Source organism: Triticum urartu, chromosome 7 (assembly GCF_003073215.2).
Source record: "Triticum urartu cultivar G1812 chromosome 7, Tu2.1, whole genome shotgun sequence".
NCBI classification, from domain to species: domain Eukaryota; kingdom Viridiplantae; phylum Streptophyta; class Magnoliopsida; order Poales; family Poaceae; genus Triticum; species Triticum urartu.
This window is the reverse complement of record NC_053028.1, coordinates 609,901,639-609,924,477: the sequence shown is the minus strand read 5'-3', so window position 1 is coordinate 609,924,477 and position 22,839 is coordinate 609,901,639. Positions and strand designations below refer to the sequence as shown.

The following is a 22,839-nucleotide window of genomic DNA, read 5'->3' as shown; positions in this document are numbered from 1 at the left end:
CGCCCGTCGTCGTCGCCCTGCCCCGCCCGTCATCGTCGCCCCTGCCCCGCCCGTCGCCGTCGCCCCGGCCTGCCCGTCGCCGTCGCCCTGCCCCTCCGTTGGTCCGGCCGGCGCCCCTCCCCTATTTTTTTCATATATTATATGCTTGTGTATATTGTGTATATTGCTTCTTTGTGTATATTATGTATATATGTCAGTATATATATTGTGTATATTTTTTCTTTTCATATTTTTTCATATATATGTTTGTATTTTGTATTTTGATTTTTTATAAAAATGTATCTATGTTTGTATGTTCTCTGTGTATATATGTTCATACATGCAAAAGTTAGATTTAAATATTTAGAAAAGGATTATCTATATATGTTCTCTGATTTAGTACATTTTAGGTTAGTTTCATTTCTAGAAAAGTTTTATATATTTAGGAGAGGAAAAAGGAAAATAAGAAGAGGAAAAAGGAGAAGAAGAGGAGAGGAAGAAAAGGAAGAGGAGAAGAAGAGGAGAGGAAGAAAAGGAAGAGGAGAAGAAGAAAGGAATAGAGGAGAAGAAGAAAAAAATAGAATTTTTTCTATTTTTTCTTCTTCTCCTCTATTCCTTTCTTCTTCTCCTCTTTTTTTCTTCTTTTTTTCTTCGATCTTCTCCTCTTTTTATTTCTTCTTCATATTCTTATGTTTTATCGGGTCTGTCGTCGTCGATATACCCCTCCTGATAACTTCAACACAAGGGGGGATCGATATACCCCCTCCCGATAACTTCAACACGAGGGGGGGTCGATATACCCCCTCCCGATAACTTCAACACGGTGGGGGTCGATATATATACCACCTCCCGATAACTTCAACACGAGGGGGGGTCGATATACCCTAAATAGCAAGTATCATTGGTGTGAGATACATGTGGCCATCGGTGTCGGACAGTACATCCACGTCCCACAAGTGACGCGGGCGTCGACCCGCATCACTTGTGGGACGTGGATGTAGTGTCCGACACCGACAGCCACATGTATCTCACATCCACGATACTTGCTATTTAGGGTTTCCTCTTTTTTTTCCTCTTTTTTTTATCGGGAACGAGGGTCGTCGAGGGTCAGGGTCGCCGAGCGGTAGAGGAAACCCTAAATAGCAAGTATCGTGGGTGTGAGATACCTGTGGCCATCGGTGTCGGACACTACATCCACGTCCCACAAGTGACGCGGGCGTCAACCCTAAATAGCAAGTATCGTGGGTGTGAGATACATGTGGCCATCGGTGTCCGACACCGATGGCCACATGTATCTCACACCCACGATACTTGCTATTTAGGGTTTCCTCTACCGCTCGGCGACCCTCGACGACCCTCGTTCCCGATAAAAAAAGAGGAAGAAGAAGGAAAAAAAGGAGAAGAAAGAATAGAGGAGTCTATTCTTTCTTCTCCTCTTTTTTTTCTTCTTCCTCTTCTTTTTTTATCCTTGAAGCGTTGTCGAGGCCACCCCAAACCCTAGAGAAGCAGCGTCGAGGCCACCCCAAACCCTAGAGAAGCAGCGTCGAGGCCACTAATTAATATTACTTCTACGTTTGCCACTAATATATCCATCTGTCATATTTGAATATTAATTGCCATGTTGTAAATATTTGTAGAAACTATGGACACCGCCCGAGACAAAGTACAAGAAGAGTTGTTGGGGGACATAATCGCATGAGGAAGTGATGCCGTCTGCTCGTTGTTTCTCAACGACACCGATGGTCTGGAAGCAGCTGGCTATGATTATGATGGCTCCGGTGACCTAATGTCGGTGCAAGAAGGAGACCGTGAGGACGACTCCGGTGACCTAATGCTGGTGCAAGAAGGAGACCGTGATGACGCCTCCGGTGACCGAACCGAGTCCGGCCAGGTATATATATTAGTTAAGCTTCTGCTGACTAGCTAATTGATGCATTCATTGTTTTGGTATGTACACATATTAATTAAGTCTTTGTTCTTTTTTCTAGCCCTCTGAATCGAGAACAACTTCGGTAAAGAGACGAGGCCCAAAGAAAAAGTTGAGCCCAATGGCCAACCGATTGAACCCCTCCGGACAAAGAGCGCATTTGTTGCTCAGTGCGGGGTTTTGGTTAGGGACAAGATCCCGATCAGCATCCAGCAATGGTTAAAGCCGGCTACAGAAGACCCTGAGGTGTCTTATGTCAATGATATGCAGAAAAATGATCTTTGGACTGAGCTAAAGTCAAATTTCACCCTACCGCCAGAGGATGATCCGGAGAAGCCAGTTAAAGAGCAATTAATCAAGTCTTTTGCTCTTAAGAGGATGGCAGAACTATTCAGGAGGTGGAAGAAAGAGCTGAATAAGTTTGTCGAAAATAAAGAGACACGAGAATTCAAGGGCAGATATGAGAAGATCAGAGATCACTGGCCCGCATTTGTGGCCCACAAGACATCGGAAAAGAGTAAGAAGATGTCGGCGACAAACAAGCAAAATGCTGCGAAGAAGAAGCATCACCATCGCATGGGTTCAGGTGGCTACCTCGTAGCCCGGCCTAAGTGGGCCAAGACTGAGAATGATCTGGTTGATAAAGGGATTGAACCAGAGACAATTAACTGGCCAAACCGTTGCCGGACTTGGTTCTTCGAGGCTGGCGGAACCTTGGACCCTGTATCAGGGAAGTGCATTTGGACGAATGATCAAATGGACATACCAGTCAAGAAGCTTCAGCAGTATATCGAAGCAGCGCAGCAAGGGACGTTCGTTCCAGATAGAGAGAACGATGAGCTCACAATGGCCCTCGGGAATCCTGAGCACCCTGAACGGACACGAGGCACGCTAGGCTCCATTCCGTGGAAGGTTGGGTTTCCGAATGCAGGCGGTTACAAATGCCACGAGAGGAGGAAGAAAGTGGAGCAGACCCAACTGCAGGCGCTGCACGCTAGGGTACAAGCGATAGAGGAACGAGAAGCAAATCGCAGCAAACGAACTGCCGAAGCTTCCCCCGAAGCTACCCCACCATCTCAGTGGAGAAGCAGCGTGGCTTCCACCGAGCTGCTTTAGCCGAAGCATGTCTTGACGGCTCCTGCCAGCTATCCCGTGGATGCTATCACGGAGTCTCAAAATTGCCACCTTATGACGCAATGGATTAATATGAAGGTCAAGGCGGCTGTTGGCTCTGTTTTTCCTACTGAACCCGGCGCAACTTTTCACTTTCGGCCGTTTCCAGAAGGATATGCTAGGGTGATGGTGGATGAAATAATGGAGGGATTTGAGGACCTCCAGCTTGACCACCCTACCGGTGAAGGGGAGACTCGGCTGGGTTCTGCTCTGAAGACTCCATGCCTATGGCGGAAGGAGCTCATCAACCTTCCGAACTGGACGCCTCCGCCTCCTCCTCCTCCTCTGGCGAGTCAGGGCACTCTGCCTTCTCCACCGCCTCCTCCTCCGACGAGTGACGATCAGGGCACTCGGTCGGCTTCTCCTCCGGCGCGTGGCGGCACTCCGCCTCCTTCTCCGCCTGCGCCGGCGCGCCCGAGCAGCCAGCCTCCTTCTCCGCCTCGTCAGCAAGGGCGGAAGAGACCTACCGCCGCTCCGGCTGCTCCAGCGCGTCGTAGTCCTTCTCCTCCGCCTCGTAAGCAAGTAAAGAAGACAACCGCTCCGTCTGCTCTGCCGGCGTCTAGCAGTACAGCCAGAGGCGGGAGGACATACAGATTCGGTCCTTCTCTGAAGACTCCAGAGAAGTTGCCATACGAGAGGACCCCGGAGGAGAACGCCGAGATCACGCGAGAAGAAGTGAGGAACTTCTTTGAAGGGGTGAAAGCAAAGAAACATCCACCTCTGGAGGAGAAGGTACATCCGGTGAAAGCGAAGCGCACTCTGGCTGCCCTGACAAAACCACCCAAGTCTCCGCCGAAAGGAAACTATGAGCGCACTATTGGAAAGGAATTTGCCGAAGCAGAGCGGTCGGGAAGTACTGTCAGTGATCAAAGGCTGAAAGAACGACGAGTGGGGAAACAAATTGCCCATCTCGGCGAACAAGTGAAGCAATCGTGCCTCCCGCTCAAGGTGCCTAGCGACATCGTCGATCCGAGGATGGTGCCCGGTTATAGAAATCTTGGAGATTATCTGCCCGACGATGTACATTATGATTTCATGGAGGTGCAGATACAAAGATACGGGTACGGGAAGCCTCTCGTCAAAGATGAAAGATCTCTATCAACGATGATGCGAAGATTGCATGATTGATACTTGAAAATCTGCAGAGAGTCTGGGGGGAGGAGTATTTTGTATGTGAGAGTTAAAAAGGAGCATGACCTCGTTGGAATTGATCTATTGCCTATTCCATTTGAGGAGTTCTTTCAGTTTTTCAATCAATTGGCCCTCGATAAAGCAACGGTCACCTGCTACTGTCTGTAAATAGTACTACTTCTGTCATTAAGTCTCTCTATATAGCTCAGCTCTTTCATTGCATGTATTTATAATTATCCTGACTATATTATGTAGATTGAAGATCGTCGAATTGAAGAAAAGACAAGTCGGTGATATTGGGTTCATTAACACATATCTCATAGATGCAACTGAGGTTAAATTTCATGCCGCAGATACCGAGGCCAACTTGCTACGATCGTTGGTAATAAATGAAAACAAAGATATAATACTCTTTCCTTACAACTTCAAGTGAGTGTTACTGTCTTGTGCATATTCGGTTTCCCTTATATATTAGTCAAGGTTATAGTAATGTAATCGATGAGTTATGCATGCGTGTGCAGTTTCCACTATATTCTCCTAGAGATTAAGCTTGAGCAGGGACTAGTAATCATCTTAGACTCAAGACGAAAAGATCCCCAGGACTATGCGGACATGACTCAATTGCTCGAGAAGTAAGTTAAATCGATCATTATCCACCATATCAGCAACTTTGTTCATTTCCTGATATATCAAGTAATTGTTTTCTTTGTTTGGCAGGGTTTGGAAAAAATTCACCAAAAAAGCTCCGGGACTCCCGAAGAAGCTGCAATTTAGACACCCAAAAGTAAGTACTATAGTAGCATGTTCCGCGCATCTCCTATTGATTCAAGCGCTAGTTTCATCAATACCATTTGGCATTCTTGCTTATCAGTTTGATTGACCTCTATTTCTTGTAAAGTGGTTGTGGCAGGAACAAGGGAATGATTTCTGTGGATACTACGTTTGCGAGTCCATCCGCCACACGACCTGTGAGCGGGGCTACTCTGACGAACAATATGAAGTGCGTAAATAACAACATTCACAATTTTATTTTATTACCGCCATTTGTGTTGAGTTTCATTCATTCATATATATATATATGTATTGACCCTCTTCTTCAAATTAGATGTTTCGGAAGCGAGATGAACTCCTAGCACCAGCTCGCATGCGAGCAATTCAAGAGGAATTGGCGGCATTCTTTCTTGACCACGTGATCGCTGAAGACGGAGAATACTATGTGGACCATGAGTCCGTATGTTAGGAGATTATATTTGTAAGAGATAATTATTGTATATATGTAGCTGGTAGTGTCGGATAGATATACGAGAACTTGTTGTTCGACCAATCTCTCGGAGAAGGAGAGGTGGTCGATATCACTTCTCTTTGTATGCATATATGTTCATGACGATCTTATGTTTCCTTCGTTTGCTTACTAGCTAGCTAGCGTGTCTAGTCCTCTATATACGTATGTATAGTACGTAGCGTCGACCAAGCACGGACATAAGAGAGGACACTTCTCTCTATTAATTATAGCTAGCTAACACAATATATGAAACACCTAAATTAACCCCCCAAAACCCCCAACCCCCCCCTTTCAAAAAAACAAAAACCCCAGCCACAGAAATGCTGACGCGTGGATGCCTATTGGTCCCGGTTGGTGCCACCAACCGGGACCAAAGGCCCTCCTACCTGGGCTCCGCGCATAGGCCACATGGAGGCCCATCTGTCCCGGTTCTAGATTGAACCGGGACTAAAAGGACAGGGCATTAGTACCGACCCTTTAGTCCCGGTTCAGGAACCGGGACAAAAGGCCCTTACGAACCGGGACAATAGGCCTTTTTCTACTAGTGGTCTAAGACCCCATGCGCACGGGGTGTCCAGAAGCTAGGGCACTAGCATGTGCGCACAGTGGTCAGAGACTTCGGGCTTTTCCCCATTGGCATAGTGAGATGATGGATAAGAAGTGTATAGAGCATCTCTCTGGTGGTAGGTATAGGATAGCCGGGTTTTATGTTTTGAAGTGGTCCCACGTTGTCATTCAACCACCTTGCCCCTTCTTGATAGTGTGGTTGCCCTATGACTCAAATAAACTAAAATAGAAGCTTCAAGTCATTAGAAAATTAATAACTTTTATCTCTTTAAGTGTATGTGTGGTGTGTGGGGGGGATCAATCATCTCCTCAATAATTATTCGAGGAACCAATGACCTGAGATAAACCTTAACAACCGTCATGAGTTCCACTAACCACATTTTCATCACACCAAAATACCATTTAAAGTAAATGCACTTTCAATCCCCCTTTTTAGTTTATTGATGACAACATGTTAGATCATGGCAAAGAAAATAAAGATGGAGAATAGGCATGCAAAGCTATCGACATAGAGTGCTCCTCATAGGTGTGTTCATGTACAACAAATGTTTGTGTGATTATATACCATGCACACAACTAGAGCCCCCCCTAGATCAATAGAAATATGCAATGAGATGAGTGAATAGTATCAACTAAATGAATCATTGCATAAAAGGCTTCACATGTGATAAAAATATATCAACGAGACTATGCACACATCACATGCAAGAGGTGTGGTAAGAGAGTAAACTATGTGCACAAATCATCATGGTGTTTGCTACTCTTGGGATTCAAATAATCCCTACCTAGTTGGTGTCGCTTAGAAGCCTCACAACTATGGATTTGTGATTTGGTTTTGTTTGTCAAGGTTCGAGGGCCGCATCAAGGTCTACCAATGCTGATCGACTCGGGGCATTTGTTGGCCAACACTGAAGGAGAATAACGGTAGGGCATTGTTGACATTGAGGGCAATAGTAGCCTCTGCATCTCCAATGAAGAGTAGCACCTCTCTCAAGGTTGTGAACTTCGTGATAAATTTTCATATCCGACTTTGTGTTTATTTCTATTTCAGTTTGTGCTAGCTTGCCTTGTGTATATTGTTGCTAGTCTTGTTATCATATAGGTCGATTGACTTAGTTGTGTTTAGGGAAGTTATAATTCTACAATCCCTAAGAACCAAGAAAGTGTAAAACTATGCAGTCGCCTATTCAACTCACTTTGACCCGTCATTTAGTATCAGAGTTAAGGACACTTGTGGTACGCTTAACTGCTTAAAGAATATATATGGCTAAAAGATCACCCCCAGCTATGATGCTAGGATTTATGGCTTGAAAGTCAGTCTCCAGGGTCTCTTGAGTCCGCCGAAAAATCTGCCACAATTGGTCACTCCGATGATAGTGGTACTCCACAGGGTTACACAAGGGCTCACCTCGATTACGCTTCTACTTCACAAAACTCTCGTGTAGAAAATATAAGGCCACAACCTATGTTTGTTAGTGCTCAGTATGTTCATCGAGATTCTCTTATAAGAACACATTTTTGTGGAACAAACTATTTTTTTGCAATTAGTCCGGTTTTCTTGCATATCCAGAAAAACCATGCCTTGACATACTACGCGAAGTTATGCACAATTATTATTATCTTTACTACGATGAGAATACACTAGAAGCAACACGTTTAAGTTTGATTGGATGATGATGGAGACACCGACTAGGCGCACCCTCCATCCAACTGATGCCTAGCATTCCACTTGAAATTTCACATTCCCTAATTTTATAGAGACCCTATATAGCTTGAGCATGTTTAATAATATAGCCAACTATTGATTATAGTATGTTGTCTATAGTCAATGTAATAGCCAATATATATAGTAATTAGCTATACGAAAGCACTAATTAACATATGGTCCATCTTCCACTCTCAGAATGCTTCTTCGAGCCCGTGCTACAACCGGCTATAAATCTAGAGCTTGCTTCTCTTCTTTCTCTCTCCCAACTCAGGAAAAACATAATATTAAAATACTTATAGAACATCGGATAGGGCATTTTGGAGGACGAGCTCCATGGAGCTCTTTTTCAAAAAAAAATCATTTTTTTAGTTTCAAAAAAATCTAACAAAACCATACACATTCATATTGATGTGTTTTACATGTGTGTAAAGTCTGAAATGAAATACATTATGGTGAGAGCTACAAAAATGACAAATTTGTGCATTCTTTATAGTGAATGGTGTGTACTGTTCATTATTTCAAAATTACAGGTTCTCTTTTTTGTGCAGCTCTCACCATATGTATATCATCTTCAGATTTTACACCCATGCACTATACATTAGTATGAATTGGTGTGATTTTTTTAGATTTTTTTTCAACTTCAAAATGAGATTTTCAAAAATTTCAAAGTAAAAGACTTCATGTTGCTCGTTCTCCATGTAGCATTACCGGCTTTCATCATCTTATTATACTTGCTCTCCACATACTTTGAGAAGTGACGTTATTTAAGAAAGGCACAACGAACCAACGTGGAACACTTGACGTTATTTCACAGTTGATGTAGTGGTGGAATGATGAACCACCTAGTTTTTCACGTTGTCTTGACGGATGTAAAAGCATCGACAGCGACGCACCTCTAATTTGACCCCTCAAACGTCCGTGGACACGTCCGGTCAGTGACCGGGCGTATCAGTTTTGAGTCCCTATTTGTCTGTCCACGCAATCACAATCCTCATTTTCTTCCTCATATGTTCAGTCACTTGCATGTGATTGGTGAAGATGAAGAAAAAGAAAGAAAAAAATGAATAAAGAAAGAAAAAAGATGGTCCGGAATGTGGCCGCATCCTACATGGCGGACTGGCCGGGTGTGTCGGCAAGCCCTCATATCCTCCTTACATTTGAGATGGATATGAGGGTTCGCGGACAGCCCGGACGTATAGGGATGATATGAGAGATCCGGTTGGATCACCTTTTTTTCTTCTCTCTATTGTCTGGTCATTGACCGGACGCATCCGCGGATGTATAAGAGATGGTTTGAGACGTTGGACTGTATATGCTGTAACTCTGCTAAACTGGTAATAAAGTGCCAAGTGGCTTCCCCGTATTAAAAACAAGGTGGAAAGGCACGACGTATACTACTTTACCCGTCGTTTTCAATTCGGCCATCAACATGTTGTACCGACCATCGCCATGCCTGAACAATCCTATCCTGACCTAAATTTTGACATCAATGATATGCGAAAGCTCAAACAAGAATAGAAGAAGTGCTCTTAAAAAGGACGGAAGAAACTTTCTACTAGTGCTGACTGTCATCATTTCATGTCATGTCATGCCTGGTTAATACACTATACTAACCTCCATCCATCATGTGAGTACACAGGCGTACCACTATACGCAACAAAAGGAAGAATAGTTCGATGGTCAAGCAGCCACATGATGACACGAACACGTATGTCACTCTACATATCGACCTATCTGAATCTGATGCAGCAGATACCATGGAATACTGAAGTTATTAGTTCCTTCTGCTGTACGTACTGGTCAATCTCAGTATCACATCTGCCTCACTCCATCTTCGGCGATCAACATTTTGTACCGACCGTTGCTCGTATTTTATCCTGACCTAAATTCCGACGTCAACGCATGATAGCTCAAACAAAAATCCAAGAACGTGGTGCTTACAAAAGACGGAAGAAACTTTATGATACTGCTTTTTCTTCTGAGCTTAACTTTATTAAACTACTAATATTATAGAACAAAAACTACAAGAGGATCTATCGAATTCGGTGATCAAGCAGCCACTTGTATGCAAACCCCGCAACACGATGACACGAACACGTAAACAACGATCGATCTGGTGCTGATATCAAGGGATTATTCAAGTTAATTTCATCTGCAATCCTCCAGGCAATGCTGCAACAAGCCACCTACCACTGGTCAATCTCTGTGTCTTTGATCTTCCTCACTCCATCTTCTCCTCTGTCATTGCACCGGACTGCACCGTATCGGCGGCCGGCGCGTCTCTCCTGCCGCGCAGCTCGCCGACGAGCCTCTTGAGGGCGGCGGAGGCGCCTGCGCCGTCGCAGCCCATGAACACCTCGCCGATGTCGGCCGGCGTGATACGCACGTCGGCGGCCAGAAGGCCCTCGGCCTCGGCCATGAGGCCGTCCACCACCGCGTCGGGCTCGTCCTCGGGGTCCTCGCCGACGCCGATGTAGTTCTTGGCGAGCACGCGGAGCGCCGCGGGCGTGCAGTAGCCGAGCTCGATCTTGCGGTCCATGCGGCCCGGGCGGAGCAGCGCCGGGTCCAGCCGCTCCGGGTGGTTGGTGGTGAAGATCATCAGGCGCTCGCCCACGCAGGACGACCAGAGCCCGTCCACGAAGTTGAGGACGCCGGAGAGGCTGATGGACTCGCGCCCGATCGCCGCCATGGCCGCGGCCGCGGCCGGGGAGAGCATGGCCAGCTGCGTGTTGTCCTCGTCGGCGCCGCCGGAGTTCTTCTTGCGGTCGGAGAGGTCGAGGGAGCAGTCGATGTCCTCCACGACGACGACGGACTTGGGCGTGGTGGAGACGAGCAGGCGGCGGAGGTGGGAGTTGGTGGGCACCGTGGTGAGCTCCAGGTCGTACACGTCGAACTCGAGGAGGTTGGCGATGGCGGCCACGAGGCTGGTCTTGCCGGTGCCGGGCGGGCCGTGGAGCAGGTACCCGCGCTTCCAGGCGCGGCCGACGCGCGCGTAGTGCTCCCGGCGGGCGGCGAAGCGGAGCAGGTCGGCGCGGATCTCCTCACGGAGCGCCGGGTCGACGGCGAGCGTGTCGAAGGTGGAGGGGTGGGAGAAGGTGTGGGAGGTCCAGAGGCGGTGGTGGTCGTCGCCGGGCGCGGCGGCGCGGTTGGTGTAGAGCCTGCGCTCCCGCGACTTGAGCCGCATCCTTGTGGCCTCGTCGATGATGTGGGGGATGTAGGTGTCGTGCACGAAGTCGCGGTGCTGGCGCGGGAACTGGAGCTCGAGGCTGCGGTGGTCGCCGCCGGCGCCGCCGCCGCGGGAGCCGAACACGTTGTAGGGGTTGTGCCCGGCGCCGCGCTCGACGGGGCGCGCCGTGGAGGTCCACTTGACGCGGACGCCCTGGAAGGTGTCGTCCGCGGTGTGCGAGTCCGGGAGCGAGGCGACGGCGCGCTCCGACTGGCGCGGCTTGTAGAGGCGCACGGCGGGGGCGGCGGCGAGGCAGCGCGAGCCGAGGTAGAGCTGCGCGGCGTCGTAGAGGTCGTTGGTGGCGCCGGAGCTGGCGCCGTCGGCCTCGTCGATGAGGATGGTGGCCGTGGGCGCCCGGAACGCGGCGGCGAGGCGCGCCAGCAGGCGGCGCAGCCACAGCTCGGCCTCCGGCGGGATGAAGTCCCGCATGGCCGTCCGGAACACCATGACCGTCGCGATCAGCGAGCCCACCGAGCGCCAGTCCAGGACCATCTCCATCGCCGCCGCCAGCTTTAGCTTAGCTTTGGTGCGCGTCGGCTTGTCACAGTGTCAGTGGGTGCAGTGTGTGCTGGACTGCTGGTGCGCGCTGTGTGGTGATGGGAGTGGAGTGGGATGAGGAGGAGGAGGTGGGGTGGGGTGGGTTTTATAGGTGGCGCGGGGGACGGGTCGGGGCGGAGGCGGTTCGCCGGATGTGGAAAGTTGGCGAGGTGAGGTGGTGGTGCGTGCGTGCGCCGGGGCGGGGCGGCATCATTCTTGGCGTCTTCCCCGGCTGCTTTCGCCGCGCCTTTCCGGCGGCGACACGAGTCGGCCCGCCGCGCGCCGGCGAGGTGGCGAAAATGTGCTCGGCTTCCGTGCCAGTCGTGCGTTCCAAGCCGAGCGATGATTGGCTCACGGTGAGCAGTCGGTGGGTCGTGCCATCCGTCCATGCATGCACACGCACCACTTTGATCAACCCACCGCCTTGGCGGCTAAGCAACGGGTACGGTTCAGCACGCAGGAGCACCACCACGACCGGGACGTACGTGGCCTCGATCTTGGCCGACGGTGAGCCGACGGGGGCGTGCCCACACAGTCCACTGCTAATAATAATAATAATAATAATAATAATAATAATAATAATAATAATGGAGCTGGGCCGAGGATTAGAGCATACAGTACGACGGTTGCACCGTCGGTCGTGCCTCGGTGCTGCTTACTCTACCTTTTGCTTTGTGGATGTGGAGAAAGTTTCAAAGCCCAAAGGCACATTATGGTTTACAGAAAGATTCTTCCTTCCTTCCGAGGCCGTGAACAAACGACGGCAAAGCTAATCTATCTTTCGAGGCCGTGAACAAACGACGGCAAAGCTGCTGGTGGATTGGAGAGTCCAGTCGAGAGCAACTGAGGTAGGTAGGTAGTAGGTGCCGCCGTGCCGCCACGACATGAACAGCGACGGGCGGCTCTTTCGGCTGGACAGCAGAGACGCCGGGCGCGTGGCGGCCAATGTTTCGTGGTCTGCATCTTGAGCGGCTTGTCGAAATCAGGCATGGATCGGCCGGTTCAGTGCACAGTGCTTTATGAAATGTTACACGATGCTTGTAGATCTGCCCCGATCGATCTGAGTAAGACGTGTGCGAAAGGCGAACCAATCTGTGATTGAAATGATTAAATGAACAATGATATCTCCAGCTCATTAGGGTTCAAGTCTTGGTGCTCGCATTTATTCTGAATTTATTTTAGAATTTCCGATGATATGCTTTCAGTGGGAGGAGATGTTCCCATCGACTACGGGGCATCTATGGTGACTTCATAAAATCTCAAGATGATATACCGGCTCAGTTTCTCGGAGGTGCTTATAGAGATAAGTGTGTATATACGCGTTCATAGAGATGAGTGTGTGCGCGTTTATATAAACATTTACGTATATACTGTGCTAAAAAAAAGCGTGTGCGAAAGCTATGCGGATTGGCCGTCCGTTCTGATCTTGCAGGGGGGCAGGAGGATCTGATTTTATTTTTTTTGCAGGGATCTGATCTATCATAACATGGGCATCCCAATGTTTTTACGTATTCTTGTGTGTGTTTTTCCACGTATTCTTGTGTGTGTGACCACACAACTGTCGAGCACGTACTTGGTGCCAAAACTATATCACATGCTCTCACACGGACAAGCATAAGATATTGTTACATCGACGCGCGCATGAATTAAGTTAAATTTGTTGAAGGGTCCCTCGAAAAAAAATTGTCGAAGGGGACAGGTATAGAAAGGTAGTGCTTTTCGTGCCACATGGTACATTGCACTACGTGCAAACGACGCGAGCACATCATTGTAAAACCACTCTCGCTTTCTCCGTTTGCAAAAGGCGGGCAGCCATTCTCCGTTCTCCGTTTCGTCAGGCGATGGAAGGCATCAATAATTTGAACTCCGGCAGCGGCCTAAGCGTAAAGCGTGTGCGGATGATGATCGATGGACCTGTTTCCGGTTCAGATGAACGTGGCATCGGACGAATTGATAACGCGTAGGAGTTGCATTTTACAGTGACGAGAGGAGACCACCCGTCCAAGTGGCGAGTTCCGAGCAATGAATCTGGTTTAGCCAGCAGACAAGAACAGCGTAGCCAAGTCAGGTTTGTGGTCTCAGCCCTGGTTCGACATCGATCGTCTGCTTGGATCCACATCACGGCGGTGTCAGGTCCTTTCGCCCCTGTGGACGATCTTTGGGAAGCATGCTGCCGACGCACGGATCTCTATTAAACAAGGATCTCTATTAAGTTAATCATGCTAGATTATCCCATTGTAACAAGAACTCAAGCCGGACACGACCGGACAACACACAAGACTAGACGTCACTTGTCATTTGTCAACACTCGTTTGGAAGAAGGTGAAGGGTACGCGACGATGAACTGGTTCGGTTTCGTTTGTCCCAACTGTGTTTGTTTATTTATTAACTAGCAAAGTGGCCCGGGCAAATGCACATGCTAGACATTTAAATGTGTAAATGTCTTATCATATTGTAATGATATTATGTTGAAATAATGGAAATGAGACCATTAAATTTTCACAAATATCCATCTGCAAATATGTTGTTCATAAATATCACTTCATTTTTGGTTTCTTAATTAAAATTAAAATAAAAATACATTAGCTATGGTATAATTAGAATGAAAACTTGTTGGAAATAATAATTTGATTTGTTAATGTGATGTAAAAAAATTTGCGAAGTAAAAGAGTTTTTATTCCATGTGATTAGAGTTACAATTAGTTGGCAGAAACTCAGCAATACAACGGGGGCAATTCTGTAGCCAACAACCTGTGCTACACTATAATCTCCTGTAGTTCGCCAGACGACTAGCAACTCTATTTTGATCTCTCGAAATTTTCATCGGAATAAACTCTCTATCAACTAATAGATGCTTTATCTCGATAACTAAATGTCCATAAGCTGAATGGTCAAGAGTACCGGAGAACAATGAAGACAGAGCTGTCAATGAGTCCGACTGAAGCACCACCGAAAAATCTGATTGCTCAATACCAAGTGAGATACCCTCCCTTATTGCAGCTCTAAGAGCATCACTACAAAAGAAAAGGTGACGATAGGCAGCAAAAATCAGACTTCCATTTGCATTCCAAAGGACCATACCCGCACCCGCGGACCCATTAGCAGCAAATGAACCGTAAACCGAGAGGGCGACCTAACCTACGGCTGGAGGAGGTCAGGGCCTGATCGTTGTTCTTTCGAACTTCGGCAAATCGACGCAAACCTCGCTCAGGATTATTTTACCTGTAATCATATCCTCAGCACTGTAAACTTTTGCATGCCATATGGAATTCAAATAACTGGCCAGAAAATCAATTGATACTTGTGCTGAAACTTGGCCTTTCCACTGCAAAACATCATTCCGTACAGTCCATATTCTCAAAATCAGAATGATCAGCATATCACGAACTTTTTCTCTACAATTAACAAGGACACTCAGCAGCCATTCCTCCCCATTGTTTAGTAGAATTTGTATGCTTGGGAGGGGCCAAACGTTCCTCAGACCATCCCACAACTGCACCGCTGCATTGCAAGTCACAAGGGCGTGATAGGAGCTCTCATCATCGACACCACATAGCAGGCAGGTTACCTGCGTCCGTAAATGTCGATATTGCATGCACTTGAAAGTAGCTAGAGACCCAGTCGCTACCTTTCACGTCACTACTTTCGTTTTCTGTGAAACAGATGCTCGCCATATAAGATTCCAGATTGCATGCACTTGAGAAGGCTTCCTCATGATTCTGCATAGCAAGATGGTATGCACTTATAACCGTAAAACATCCACTTTTCTCGGGTTGCCAAGCCAATAAAGTCTTAGTTGTCTTGGCGATGTACGAATCTTCTGAAATTGTAACACATCCATAGGCAACCCAGAAATTAATGCCCATTAAGAAGCTGAATATTCCATGCACCATTGTCAAACAAATATATCAGAAACTCTGCTTAAACGACAATTTCTCTTTGGGTGACCGGTTTGAAGGAAGGACCACAAGGGATCCATGGGTGTCGCCACGTACCAATTAGTTCGCCATTACCTATCCTCCAAATGAGGCCTTGCTTAGTACAGTAGTTTCAGACCATGCTCGATACTACGCCGAGATATAGCGCTGAACAATTGCCGAAAAACACTGTGTCCAGCAAATTCCCATTTGGGCGGACGGGGAGTGTATCCAACGATGGAGTTCGGCCGAGGATTAGAACAGACGACGGTTGCACCGTCGGTCGTGCAATCGTGCCTCGGTGGTTCCCTTTTTCTGCTTCGACGGATAGACTTTCGTTACAGGAGGAAGAGGTTCAGAGCTCAAAGGGGCATGATGGCTCGCATTCACAGATTCTTCAAGGCCGTAAACAAATAGAGCTAGTGGAGTGGTGGCAGGAGAGCAACTGAGGTAGGTAGGTGCCACCACCACACGGAACAGCGACGGCGTGAGAGGGACGGGCACCGCCCGGTCGCGGCGATCTCCTTGCTCGCTCTTCCGGCAAGACGCCGAGACGGCCCAATGTTTTCTGGTCCGCGTCTTGAGTGGCCTCAGGCATGGTTGGGCCGGTTCGATGTATGTATAGTGCTTTGTGAAATGTTAAGGGATACTTGCAGATCCGCCCCGATCGATCGATTTCGAGCGAGACGTGCATGAAAGCTACGCAGATTCATCTTGTCGTCGTCCGTCAGTACGCGAGCTAGCGTGACCGTCCGTTCTGATTTTGCAAGGGGGCAGGAAGGACTATAGCATCTGATTTTGCGAGCTAGCGTGACCATCTGGTCAATTATACTATAGCATCTGAATGTACTATCATGCAAGAACCCCGTGCCAAAATATATCACCTGCTCTCACTGCTTAATACTCCCGTTGAAAGGTACTAGTATAGTGCTAAGCAAGCAATGAAGAATTCAGGTTTGCTGAAGGGGACAGGTTGAAAGGTACTTTTCGTGCCACATGGTACATTGCAATTTGCATGTGCAGTGCAGACGATCGACGAGCACGTCATGTAAGATGTAACGCCCATTCTCCCGTTTTCCATTTTGTCAGCTGGTCGAAGGCACCAATAATTAGAACATATGCATGGCGGCGAGCACGGCCTGCGGGTCGACGGCCGCCGTCCTCTGAGTGCGGCGCGGATGATGATCGGTGGACGGGTTTCCCCGGTGCAGATGGACGTGTCGCCCCTGCGTGCTCCCGGCCATGGGGCGGTGCATGGTACGAACCGAGGCACGCCCAACACGTATTATGTTCAGTTTTACTAGAACTAATCTAGATGAGATATAATTTGGTCTCATTCATCTTTTATAGCCATTGGATGTGATGCTATAAGATGCTATAAGATGAGTGTGTGCGACATGGATGCTATATGTTTTTGTTTTCCAAGTGAATGAGACCAAATTATATCTCATCTAGATGAGTTCTAGGTACTTCCTATTTTGTTGGACTCCCAGTTGGCGCTTGCCGCTTGCCACACTTGGTACGTGCTTGCTGCACCCTGCCGCCCAGCTAGCTAGCACAACTTCGCTTGGATCGGTACCTGCAGATCCACTTGCACTGGATAGGCTCAACGACATACCCTTGGCTGCCTTGGAGAGGCGTCCTTTGGTTCTGATAATGTTTCCCGTCAGGACGTGACAAGAAAGACCCACCCATCCAAGCAATGAACTTGGTTTGGAGAGCAAACAAGAACAGAGTCACTGTCTAAAAGAGCACCAGGAGAGCGTAAACAAATCAGGTTTGTGGTCTGAATCCTGGTTTAGCCCCTTTGGATGGCCTACTTGGAAAGCACGCTGCCCACGCCGGGAGCTCTATTAAATCATTAGAAAATAATCTTGCTTGATCATCCCATTATAACAAGAGCTCAAGCCGGACACGACCGGACAACACACAAGACTGGACGTCACTTGTCAACGTTGGGCTGAAGGAGGGTGAAGGGTACGCGACGAGGGCCTGGTTCGGTTTGGTTTGTCCTTTCTGAACTCTCTTTTCCATTTATTAATTTGGCCTTGTCTTGAGGCATATTGCACGCATTGTCGCTTTACATCACCTTTTCATTTCGCTGACTAACATGCACCTAGCCCTAACTCTCAAATGGTTTTGTCGCTTTACATCACCTTTTCATTTCGCTGACTAACATGCACCTAGCCCCAACTCTCAAATGGTTAACTTCTTAAAAATTTGAGGAGTCAAAGAAAAATAATTCCCCCCCACTCTTAATTTTGAGCAGCCGCTATGACTTCTGTAAAAGATTCCCTCCTTCCGCTATCGCCCGTGCATTTGAGTAGCCAAATCAGAGAGTAAACTACATCTATAGTACCTGAACTTGATCCTAGAGTTCACTTTGATCATTGTATTTAGGAAAGGTCAAAATACGGTTACCGAGGTTGCCAGGACGTGTCACTCTACGGTCACTAGTATCGTATCCTTTGTATTTCGCTGATGTGGCAAATACTCCTCTCTCTCTACTGCCACTCCTCTCTAAAATTCTGTCGAACATCTTATTTGCGTTCACCGTTGAACAGCACGCCGAGCTCCAGCCGCTGCTGTAGCTCTCCAGCGCCGCGTTCTAGAGCTCCCGAAGCCTTGTGTGGTCCATGAACGATGCTAACTTGAATCCCAAACTCCCTCGCCACGGCCAACTTGAAGTTCATTGGCGTTGTTGGCCGACTGCCGGCGCCATGTTTGCAAGTGCACGGGTGCGTGGCGCCGATCGGCACCATGTTTGCGATTTCGTCAACACAGGCCTTCCACCTGCCTGACGTGGCTGTCCGACATGTTCTTTCCCACCTCTCATCTAGCTACACCCCCACAATCGCAGGCATACTCCCGGTTGGTGTACTGGTCGGCACGCCGGATGCCAAGTTGGGCGGCGTCTTTGTTGAAAAGGGATTACAGAGTGTGATGTTGTACGTGTGCGGGGAATTGACGCGGAGAGCTGCGACAATGTCGGACTGCTCGCGTATGGCTATGCCCCGCGGAACATCATGTCCGCCTGTTCTTTCTGCCGCCGCCGGGCGAAGGTGTCGAGCTCCACGGGCTCGGCGAGGCTACAACCTAACCATCGTATGCCTCCCATTGAGCCGGGGAAATGCACAGAGGTCACCCCGCACGGCGGCTTGCTCTGTATTCTCAACACCACAAATGAGTTTGGCAATGCTGGAGGGGACGTAGATTGCGGCGACGGCGGCGACATGGCCTCCGTGAGTGTTGGCCGCTCGCAGGAGGTTCCCGGGTGGGAGAAGTGCTCTTTGTGGCGCACTAGCTAGGCAAGCAGATGAGGTACACATGAGGGGAACCGCCTTTCCAGGAGGCGGAGGCGCGCAGGCGGCGGAGGTGCGATTAGACCTCGTAGTCATCTCGGAGCATGTCGAAGAAGGCGAACTCGTCCGGGTGTAGCGAGCCGTCGTACTGCTCGACGAAGAGCGGGGCGTCGCACGAGAGGAGCTCAAGTAGGGCGGTCTTTCGCCTTAACAGGGACGGCACAGCGTGAAGAAGGGCGGTGGGGATGTAGAGGCTGTTGACAGAAGAGTGTTAACGTACAAGATCTTAACGTAAGTTAGTTAGAATAGCTCATGTATATCTTGTTCAAACAACCAGCGTATATCTCCACCGGTTGTTGTACTTATCCTGTACTTGTAATCTTGGCAATCAAGTCATTGCCCATATAAATACATGACCTGCTCCTCGGGGCATTGCACGGCAAACAATTCTCTTTAACTTGGTATCAGAGCACCAAGATCCCATCTTCCACCATGGCCGACACCACCCCCAGCCTCCTCTCCAACACCGCCGACGCTCTCACCACCCAGCCCATCGGCACCCTTGCCACCAGTTCAAGCTCCTCTGCCGCACCCACGATCACCTCGATCGGAAACCTCATCACCCTACGTCTCACCAGGGAAAACTTCCTTCTGTGGAAGACCCAGGCTGTCCCTGCCCTCGCCTCGAACGGCTTGTTCGGATGTCTCCGGCTCCAAAAAGGCGTCGCCACACACCATCACAGAAGGCACCGGCGATGCGGCCCAGGAGGTGGCTAATCTGGCGTTCCTTCGATGGTACCAGCAGGATCAGCTGGTGATGATCGCCCTCCTCGGCTCCATGACCGAGGATATCCTTGGACAGATGACGCAGCTCCGCACGTCTGAACAGGTCTGGACTACTCTTCATGACATGTTTGCCTCACAAAATCGTGCCCGCGTCATGCAGCTGCGCTACCAGCTCTCCAACCTGAAGAAGAAGGACCTCACCGCCTCTGAGTACTACCGCAAGATGCGGGGCTTTGCTGATGCCATGGCGTCCATTGGCAAGCCCCTCACCGACGAGGAGGTGCTTGGCTACATACTCGCCGGACTAGGTCCCGAGTTTGAGCCATTGGTCGCGTCGGTCACGGCGCGCGATGATCCCATCAGCCTCAGCAGCTTCTACGCGTTCCTCCTCAGCGCCGAACTCCGCCTTGAGCAGCAGGCTTCCGTCGGCGCGATCCACCCTTCGGCGAACGTCGCCGCTCGCAACTCTGATGGTCGCGGTGCTGGCCGCGGCAACCAGGGTGGCAACCCGGGTGGCCACCTGGGTGGACAAGGCGGCAGCAACAGCGGCAATCGTGGCCGCGGCGGACGCGGCCGCGGCAACGGCCGCAGCAACCTCAAGTGTCAAGTCTGCGGCAAGTTCGGCCATGACGCGCTGCACTGCCGCAACCACTTCAACCATGCGTTCCATCCTGAAGATCAGCGCGAGGGCTCCGCCAACACCGCCAACACGGGATCCTACTCCGTTGACACAGATTGGTACGTCGACACAGGGGCGACCGATCACCTGACGAACGACCTTGATTGTCTCCCCATCCACGAGCGCTACAGCGGCAAGGACAAGGTGCACGTCGCGAACGGAGCAGGTTTGTCTATCTCACATGTTGGTCATTCATCTATACCTGGCTCATCTAAACCACTTCACCTCCGCAATATTCTGCATGTTCCTGATGTTGACAAAAATCTGCTCTCTGTTAATCGACTAGCCTATGACAATGATGCCTTTGCTGAATTTCACCCTCGTGTTTTTTATCTTAAGGACCGAGCAACGAGGACGGTTCTTCTTCGCGGTAGATGCCGCAATGGTCTTTACCCGGTGCCAAGCCTTCAGTCTTCGTTCCTTTCGTCAAATAATCGTCGAGCTTTTGCCAGTGTCAAGCTCTCCCCGGACCTTTGGCATCGCAGATTAGGTCATCCAGCAAAGAATGTCGTTGATTTAGTGCTTAGATCAAATAAATTCGCTTGTGCACCATCTCTCGAGTCTAGTGTGTGTGATTCTTGCCAACGAGCAAAGATACATCAGTTAACTTTTTATAATTCCAATCATGTTACTTATGCGCCTCTTGAGCTTGTTCACACGGATGTTTGGGGTCCGGCCATCACATCTGTTGGTGGTTTTAAGTATTATGTGAGTTTCCTGGATGATTTCAGCCGTTTTACATGGATTTACCTTTTAAAACGCAAATCTGATGTGGAACAAGTTTTCTACAATTTTCAGAAACATGTCGAACGCATGCTTGATACTAAGATCAAGACTGTTCAATCCGACTGGGGCGGTGAGTATCACCGTCTCAATCGCTACTTTGCTCGCGAAGGCATCACACACCGCGTTACTTGCCCCCATACGTCACAACAAAACGGCATCGCCGAACGAAAACATCGTCATATAGTTGAAACAGGCATTGCCCTTCTTGCTCATTCATCACTTCCACTTCATTTTTGGGATGAGGCCTTCCTCACTACATGCTACCTCATTAATCGTATGCCAACACGTGTGCTCAAAATTTCACACCTATTTCTTGTCTTTTGAATGAAAAACCAGACAACACTTTCCTTCGTGCTTTCGGATGTGCTTGCTGGCCGAATCTTCGGTCCTACAACAACAGGAAACTCGAATTTTGCTCTCGTCAATGTGTTTTTCTCGGGTACAGTTCCATGCATAAAGGGTATAAGTGTCTGGATCGGACTAGTGGTCGCATCTACATCTCACGGGATGTTGTTTTTGATGAACATGTGTTTCCTTTTGCCACTTCTCCACCACCATCACAACCAACCGAGCCCCTTCTTCCTACACCTCCCTCCATCTTTTCGGTTACCCAGCCAGCTATAGTGGATGATCGCATGCGATGATATGATATTTCCTTGCTCACTGACCCGTCGTGCAGCTCTCCTTTGCCCGCAGGTACTGCTCCAACGTCGCCTTCTGGATCAACGACGCCCTCTGCCTTGACGCCACCCTCTGGCTCGACGTCTCCCTGCATGCGCCATGCAGATGGGCCTGCGCCGTCGACACCCCGCTCTGGGCCTCGGGTGCCTAGCCCCGGCCCACGATCGCCGGACGCGGCTTCCCCTCCGGAGCCTGCTTCACCGGCCTTGGCGACCCCTTCGTCATCCACGTCCCATGAGCCGGCCTCTACAGCGCCGGCTTGTCCTTCTGTTGTTGCGCCGCCATCGACTGCGCCACATCCAATGACAACACAGCTCCGCGACAACATCGTCCAGCCGTTGGTCCCATCCGACGGTACCGTGCGCTATGACCCTCGACGCCGCGCCTTCCATGCGCCCCCCCGGTCCTATCGTCTTGCTCTCAATGATGCAAAGTGGTGCTCCGCCATGGAGGACGAGTTTTCTGCTCTTCAACAGAACAACACTTGGACTCTTGTGCCTCGTCCTGCTAGCAAGAACATCATCAGCTGTAAGTGGGTTTTTAAGGTAAAGCATAAGTCTGATGGCTCCCTGGACAAGTTCAAGGCTCGTCTCGTCGCTCGCGGCTTCACTCAACAGCATGGTATTGACTACATGGATAAGTTTTCTCCTGTCGTCAAACCAGCCACGGTGCGTCTTGTGCTCTCTCTGGCCGTGTCTCGTGGGTGGCACCTATGGCAAGTGGATATCAGCAACGCGTTCCTACATGGTATTCTAACTGAAGAGGCCTACATGCAGCAACCCCCTGGCTTTCATGATCCTGTTCATCCTGATTACGTCTGCAAATTGCACAAAGCATTATATGGGTTAAAACAGTCACCTCGGGCCTGGTATGCTCGCCTAAGTGACCGTCTTCAGCAGCTGGGTTTTACCTCATCAGCAGCTGACACCTTCCTGTTCATCTTTGCTCAGGGTGATCTTACCATCTACATGCTTGTGTACGTTGATGACATTGTCATTGCCAGCTCCTCTTCATCAGCATTGGATCGTCTTCTCCGTCAACTGTCTGCTACTTTTCCGGTGAAGGATCTTGGAACTTTACAGTACTTCTTGGGTATCGAGGTCCTCCGCAATTCAGGGGGAATGATTCTGTCACAACAGAAGTATGCACTTGATCTCT

At 49.2% G+C, this 22,839-nt stretch overlaps 1 protein-coding gene across 1 annotated transcript; it reads right to left on the bottom strand.

Annotated features, from left to right (window-relative positions):
• Positions 1-9,746: 9,746 nt before the first annotated feature.
• Positions 9,747-11,615, bottom strand: LOC125523521 (AAA-ATPase At3g50940-like). The gene has a single exon (XM_048688550.1). The coding sequence runs from the start codon at positions 11,489-11,491 to the stop codon at positions 9,989-9,991; it is 1,503 nt and encodes a 500-aa protein (XP_048544507.1). The 5' UTR covers positions 11,492-11,615; the 3' UTR covers positions 9,747-9,988.
• Positions 11,616-22,839: the final 11,224 nt, after the last annotated feature.